Source organism: Acipenser ruthenus, unplaced genomic scaffold, assembly GCF_902713425.1.
Source record: "Acipenser ruthenus unplaced genomic scaffold, fAciRut3.2 maternal haplotype, whole genome shotgun sequence".
In the NCBI taxonomy this organism is placed as follows: Eukaryota; Metazoa; Chordata; class Actinopteri; order Acipenseriformes; family Acipenseridae; genus Acipenser; species Acipenser ruthenus.
The window spans coordinates 95,001-102,647 of NW_026708128.1; the positions used below are offsets into that span (position 1 = coordinate 95,001).

Below are 7,647 nucleotides of genomic sequence, written 5' to 3' on the forward strand. Positions count from 1 at the left end.
GCGCGTGAGTGAGATTCAATAAACACTCTGAGCTTTGATCTGTTCTGTTCTGTTTTAGGATTAACCATCGCCAGCACCAACACCCCTGAAAAAACTACAACAGGTAAGAGAAACAGCATCTCAACACCTCTGCACCCCTGAGGAATCTACAGCAGGTAACACAAACATCTCCTCGCTGTGTAAGCAGCGCTGTTGCTCAGTCTGTGTTGTTTTGACTTTTTGAGCCCGGTAGCTGTTCTTGGGTTTTCCGCTGGCTGCCGCAGACACGTGTGCCTGGGGCTGGATCAGCCTGTTGGTTTGAGAGCTCTTCTCAGCAAAGCTTGCTTTCTGCTCTCCTGGATTTGAACCGCTTCCTGTCTGTGTCCTCAGATCTGACTGTTGTTGTTCTGGTCGCTGGAGCTGCCCTGGTGATGGCAGTAGTGGCACTAGCAGTTGTTGTCTGCATTATAAAGAAGAATCGAGATCAGACTCAGGGTAAGACTGTCCTTCAGATGAAAACAAACGAGCTCCTATTGGAAGTGACTCAGCAGCAGCAGCAGCAGTTGTTGATGATGCATAGTCCACCCCCCTAGTCTCTGTAAGTTGCTTTGGATAAAAACGTCTGCTAAATGATTAATTAACCCTTACTGTGCACCCCCCCCCCCTCCCCCTCCCCCTCCCCCTCCCCCTCCCCGTGCTCCACAGGGACCCCAGATCCAGCTCCGCAGCACGCAGGAGCATCGGGGGACTATGAGAACTTACCCCCCAGAGCACCAGAGCAGCAGGTAATGAAATTCAACAGCATCCACGCACACGCACACACACACACACACACACACACACACACACACACACACACTGAGACACCTCCCACCCTCCTGTTCTGCCCTGGACTCGTCTGACCTCAGCACCACATTACTGGATCCTCAGCTGATGCGCTATCCTCGCACTACTGCACTGCTAAGCTGTCACTGTAGATATAACTTGCTGTAATCCTAACTTGTAGTTCATATTGTACTGTAGTAGTATTATTATTATTTGCACTGACTGTAAACTACACTGTATTTAAATATTAATCTTGCATTGTAACCCTGCACTGCCCTGTAACACCTGCAAGTCGCCTTGGATAAAGGCGTCTGTCTAATAAATAAGAGGCACCTCTCGGCACTGTGTGGGTGACTGTGAGAGAGCGTGTGAAACTGCGCCCTCTTGTGGGATACACGAGGAGTTACAGGAGATGAGTTAACGTGAAGGAGCTCGTTGAGTAAAGCCTACGACTACGGGCAATATTACTATGGGCAAAAAAATACAAGGATGAAAATCTCATTCATGTTAATGCTAATAAGAGGTACGAGAATGGGCTTTAAAGAGAGTCAGCGCACCTTTAAAGGGAGGGGCCGGTGATCATGTTAATAAAGCTAATAAGAGGTGAGAGAATGGGTTTTAAAGATGGTCAGCGCTCCTTTAAAGGGAGGGGCCAGTGATCATGTTAATAAAGCTAATAAGAGGTGAGAGAATGGATTTTAAAGATGGTCAGCACTCCTTTAAAGGGAGGGGTCGGCTATCCTGTTAATAAAGCTAATAAGAGGTGAGAGAATGGGTTTTAAAGATGGTCAGCACTCCTTTAAAGGGAGGGGTCGGCGATCCTGTTAATAAAGCTAATAAGAAGTGAGAGAATGGATTTGAAAGCCTCTGTTAGCGCTGATTTCTTTACACTCAATTCGCAGTAACACTCTCTCCTCTCTCTCTGTAGGGACCGGACAACACAGAGCCCACCTACATGGTAAGTCAGGACTCAGGTTCATATGAATTTTATTTAATTGCTAATCTGAACCGCTGTCCTTGCCCGCCGTGCCACCTTGTCCACCTCGATCACACCTCAGGGACGCTGTTTGCAATCGTGTTGTCATTCCAGAGCACAATGCAGCGTTCTGCTGTAATAATAACAACACTGTGGCGCCATCTAGTGGCTGTGGTGAAACTACACGAAGCGGTTTATGTGTACAGAGGCTACACAAAGAGAGACAACAGCTCTGGCCAAGTTTTGCATCATCCTCCTATAGAATGAACTAATGTTGCTTCATCAAGTCGAATGAAACCTGCTGGAATAACGTCACGTTAAGATATTGAATTGCACACCGCCGCTTTGTAGTTTTCCCAGATGCTTAATGAAAAACTGACAATTGAAAAATGTGACCCAAAATCTAACATGAAACACTACTGCACTACTATTGCGGCTTCGGGTACACTTTTTTTGCGATATCATTTTGTAGTATCTTTGATTACATGACGTAATATATATATATATATATATATATATATATATATATATATATATATATATATCCTAAAACTCTAGCTGATGCATAAGTTTTGGCCACAGCTGCAGAATATTAATCTCTTTATTTTTTCTCAGGGTTTGAACCTCGCTGAGCAGTCTGTCTACAGTACACTGCACAGGTAAACCTGAACACGAGCCCTGCTGCTGCTGCTGCTGCTGCTGCACCCAGTCCTGGGGTTCAGAGCTCCCCTCAATGAAGTCTAGTATTATTATTAATATTGAAATGATCAGGAGCCAGGAGTTTGAGCAGGGTTACAAACTCACACTAGCCCTGCTGCTGCTGCACCCAGTCCTGGGGTTCAGAGCTCCCCTCAATGAAGTCTAGTATTATTATTAATATTGAAATGATCAGGAGCCAGGAGTTTGAGCAGGGTTACAAACTCACACTAGCCCTGCTGCTGCTGCACCCAGTCCTGGGGTTCAGAGCTCCCCTCAATGAAATCTATTATTATTATTATTATTATTAATATTGAAATGATCAGGAGCCAGGAGTTTGAGCAGGGTTACAAAGTCACACTAGCCCTGCTGCTGCTACACCCAGTCCTGGGGTTCAGAGCTCCCCTCAATTACACATTATCGAGACAATGAGGAGCGTGATGCTAAATAGTTTCTTCCATATAGCTGCACAAACACCTAACCCAACACTCACAGGTGAGGCGCGCTCTCGTGCTGCAGCGAGGAGTGCTACCAGTATCTTAATAGCGTGTGACAAAGAATGTCCTGACCAAGTTTCATCAGACACCTGACTACGAGACACACTGTACAACAAAACACATGCATGATACAGTTACCCAAGTACATGAACACAGACCTTCTCTGCCACACTCAAAGAACTCTGTAAACAGATTTTTTTTTTATATCAATCAGAAAAGGAGTTCTCTAGATAGTTTAAAACACATGTACCTGTGAAATCAGGAGGGTAGGTAAAGACAGACAGCCTCCACACACACCCCCAGCCCAGCCTCTCACTAGCTTGTGCTAAGGAATGTCCTGACCAGGTTTCATCACACCAATGGTACAGCAGATTCTCTGGTCTGGTAAAGAGTGCAATACAGTATTTTATTTATTTATTTATTTATTTATTTTTCCTGTTTCCTTTTCTAGTGTGGAGATCAGCAAGCCTGCGAACTGATCCTGGGAGCGGTGGGTTTTATGAAGCACAGCTCCCTGCTGCCCAGCCTCACCTCACACCACGCTGCTGGAGAGTTCAAACTGCATTTACAGTCATTACTTTGTTGTGGTTTCAATCCCAATTTACCTTCTTTGCCATGCATTACAGAACTCGTGGATACTTGTGTATTTGACAGGAATGGATATTTGTAAACACATTCTCAATGCTTTACAAACTACAAAACACTCAGGAAATTGTGAACAGTGTTTTTTTTTTAATTTTATTTGTACATCTTAAGGTTTTTTGCTTGCAGCTGCTACCTGTAAAAACACAAAATGGGGTGGATTAGTCATCTACTTACAATAAAAAAACAAATGAAATAAAATGCAACAGATTCCGTTGAAGTGAGAGGACACGTCGCCCCCTAGTGAGGAGGAGCCAAACAGAAACAAGCAAAAAAATTCTAATCAAATTGAAAAGTATTTCATTAACGTTTGAAACCAGAAAAGCGCCGTGGGAGCAGGAACATTCGCATCCGATTGGCTTTTAAAACCTCGCTGTGATTTATGCAAACACCAGCCTATTAAAAACACTTCCTGAAGGAGATTCAGAGTAAGACGATCAGCCCATCCACTGCTGTTAACACACACAGTGACTCCAAAGAGACTCACCTGTCCAGCGATTCTGTCCAAGTCTCTCTGTCCCTGGGGGGTCAGTCTGCGGCCACTGAAACACAAAACAGACCGAGTGTTAGAAGCTGGGGGTGGAAATTCAGGGGAGAGAGCTCCTCTTCACCCCCACCCTCTTAGACACTCAGCAACCTGCTGTAATGAAACGGGACCTCAGCCCGTTGAAACGAATGAAGAGGCGAGGGCTGGAGGACAGCCACAGACCGTCCCGGCTCAAACACAGACTTGCCATTCCAAGTGTAGAGCGAGCTCTGCAGTGGACAGGGCAGCAAGGGGTCAGACGCGGAGGTCAGTGTTATTAACTGACCGCCCGCTCGGAGGAGATCCAGTCCGATACAGAGCGCTCTTTAGAAAGCACCAGCACAACTGGACCAGCGGTTCTGTCCAATCCTGTGTAGAACTGCACCACGTTACGTTTCTCAGTGACGTATCAATTTTATAATGCATATACTTTTTTTTTTCCCAAAAAAGTCATGGCAGGGCAGCTTATCGAACTCCATAGAGTTCACACAAACCGTTATAAAATTTCTAAAAAAAAAAAAAAAAGAAAATGTGCATTATAAAATACACAGCTAGGAAACTTAACTGTGCACAGAGTGACAGAAAGGGAGATTCCTTTAAGTCTAGTTCTGACAGCCAGGGCTGGATGCAGCAGTGCTATAGAGAGTGTTTCAATACTCCCCTCAATGAAGTCTACTATTATTATTATTAATATTGAAATGATCAGGAGCCAGGAGTTTGAGCAGGGTTACAAACTCACACTAGCCCTGCTGCTGCTGCTGCACCCAGTCCTGGGGTTCAGAGCTCCCCTCAATGAAGTCTTATTAATATTGAAACGATCAGGAGTTTGAGCACTCAGGCCCCTGGGGGCTCTCTTACCCGTTGGGGTCCTTCTCGACCATCTTGAGGGCCTCCAGGGACTGCAGCACCCTGCGGGCCACGCTCTTGGAGCCGCGGCTGAAGTGGCTGGGGCACACGCCGTTCCGCTGGCGCCCCCCGTAGATCTTAGTCATGGAGCCCACCCCTGCACCGCCACGCAGGTACAGGTGCCTCACCGTGGAGGCTGCGAGAGAGAGAGAGAGATTGATAACAGCTCTAAAACTGCTAGCAAAACAGTGGAAAGACAAACTGTTGCAATCTGTCTACACTGCGAGCCTCGCTCGCAAAAACAACTGCATTAAGATGCGTGAGCGACGGGGGGGGGGGGGGTAGCAGGAGAGAACGGAGCCACTGTGACCCAGCTAAATCTAATGTGGGCCTTGCTAGTGGAACACTGTTGAGACAGACTCTCTCCTGGCTTGAATAGAGGGCCGGCACACAGAAACTCTCTTGGTTTGAATGGAAGGCCAGGCACACACACACTCTCCTGGTTTGAATGGAGGGCAGGCACACACACACTCTCTTGGTTTGAATGGAGGGCAGGCACACACACACTCTCTTGGTTTGAATGGAAGGCCAGGCACACACACACTCCTGGTTTGAATGGAGGGCAGGCACACACACTCCTGATTAGAATGGAGGGCAGGCACACACACTCTCCTGGTTTGAATGGGGGGCAGGCACACAGACACTCCCCTGGTTTGAATGGAGGGCAGGCACACACACTCCCCTGGTTTGAATGGAGGGCAGGCACACACACACACTCCCCTGGTTTGAATGGAGGGCAGGCACACACACACTCTGCTGGTTTGAATGGAGGGCAGGCACACACACACTCTCTGCTGGTTTGAATGGAGGGCAGGCACACACACTCTCCTGGTTTGAATGGAGGGCAGGCACACACTCTCCTGGTTTGAATGGAGGGCAGGCACACACTCTCTCTGCTGGTTTGAATGGAGGGCAGGCACACACACACACTCTCCTGGTTTGAATGGAGGGCAGGCACACACACACACTCTCCTGGTTTGAATGGAGGGCAGGCACACACACACTCTCTCCTGGTTTGAATGGAGGGCAGGCACACACACACTCTCTGCTGGTTTGAATGGACTCTGCTGCCCTGCTCTTACCGGCTCTGGTGTAGTACCAGTTCTCGTCGGAGGGAGCCAGCTCCTTGTGCTTGGCCAGCTTCACGATGTCCACCCAGTCCGGCACCTTCAGCTTCCCAGACCTGAACCATGAGACAGCGGGCATGAGACAGCACCAACACAGGCTTCAAACACACCCTCCAACTGCCTGCTGTACTGGAAACATCACCCTAGCCCCCCCCCCCCCCAAAGAAAGTATCCATGAGGTTTAACTTCAAATGAGGACAGTCGCTCGACAGAGAGATTGAGACATACTTACTTCTTGAGGAAAGCAGACAGGGCTATGACGAAGTCCTGCTGGTTCACGTCTTTCACTGTGACACCGGGCATCTGAGAGAGAGAGAGAGCTGTTAGCCCAGCTTTTGCAATAAAAACTACACAACTGAAAAAAAACGTTCAAATCGTCAACCCATACCACCGAAAAACAGATCTCCGTCTTAGCATGTTATAAATTTGTAAAGGATCGGATTGACACGATAGCACGTGTCATTCCGATCCTTTACAACAGATTTGAAAAAGCAGACTAGTATACAACAAAACCAGCATTTACACAATAAAACCACATCTTCACAGAAAAATGTTTATAATCTCCGTCACTGTGTGCACAGACGCACCAGGTTACATTTCCTATCTGTATTTTATATTTGTTTTTTCTTCAAAATTACGACAGGGCAACTTCTCAGACTCCACTAGAGTTTACACAAACTGTTTTAAATTTTCTAAGACAATGGAATTAATCGTGACCGAAGGATTTAAATGACAAAACTAAAACTCTACGCACACAAGCAACGAATATATGTATTAATATAAATACAAGTGCCGTGTGCCCGGATCAACAACAGGGTCTAAAAATAAGACTCGGTAGCGTTTTAGTAAAATAACAAGGTAACTATTAGTCTATGTTTGGGGGTACAAACCGAGCTGAAAAAGTGTCTCTGGGTTTGATTACTCGCACAACGTGCTGCTGAAATCTGTACACATTGAACCACGCGTCCTTCTTACATTTTACTGTTATAAACTATTTTCACATTATTTCGCTGCTCATGTCAAAATGCATTAACGGTCACAAATGACAACCACATACCACTCGTATAGGTTTTATTTTAAAAAAAGAAAAATCCTAGCTAATATGTTAATAACAGCGAATCGGCACAGACACAGGCCTACTCAAAGAGAGACTGTCGTCTATAAAACGTCTCTCTTTGCTCACAAACTACCGCTATTTTTCAAAACCCCCAATCAAACCACGAAGCAGACTAGCACAATTAACCATATCGCAGCTTATTAAGTCCGAACAGGTGGGTTTTAGTGTTGTAAAGGTCCGTTTTAAAGCTGTTTTTCGTGTTTTATTCCGCTAACACACAGGCTCCATTACCTTGTTTCGAGAGAGGCCGGGAGGAAAAGGGACAGACGGGGTTTCCAGGCCGCTTACAAAGGGGGTGGGCTAACCAAACCACGCGAGACTTTATGTTGCGGGGCGGGCGTGTGTGTTTCAGAGTT

General features: G+C 46.4%; 2 protein-coding genes across 2 annotated transcripts in view; one reads left to right on the forward strand and one right to left on the reverse strand.

The window, feature by feature from the left end:
• LOC117964962 (uncharacterized) overlaps window positions 1-3,554 on the forward strand; it is a 5,824-nt gene extending 2,270 nt beyond the window's left edge. The window contains exons 4-9 of the mRNA XM_059019914.1: window positions 59-103; window positions 370-474; window positions 685-764; window positions 1,733-1,762; window positions 2,396-2,439; window positions 3,425-3,554. Coding sequence (XP_058875897.1) covers window positions 59-103; window positions 370-474; window positions 685-764; window positions 1,733-1,762; window positions 2,396-2,439; window positions 3,425-3,452 — 332 coding nt within the window. The 3' untranslated portion in view covers window positions 3,453-3,554. The remainder of the gene's footprint in view (window positions 1-58; window positions 104-369; window positions 475-684; window positions 765-1,732; window positions 1,763-2,395; window positions 2,440-3,424) is intronic.
• A 131-nt stretch (window positions 3,555-3,685) lies between these two features.
• On the reverse strand, window positions 3,686-7,647 carry LOC117964973 (small ribosomal subunit protein eS19). The gene is made up of 6 exons (XM_059019916.1): window positions 7,523-7,647; window positions 6,407-6,477; window positions 6,130-6,230; window positions 5,000-5,183; window positions 4,103-4,157; window positions 3,686-3,751 (listed from the first exon to the last, which is right to left on the reverse strand). Exons 2-6 carry the CDS (start codon window positions 6,475-6,477, stop codon window positions 3,725-3,727), a joined length of 438 nt encoding a protein of 145 aa, XP_058875899.1. The 5' UTR covers window positions 7,523-7,647; the 3' UTR covers window positions 3,686-3,724.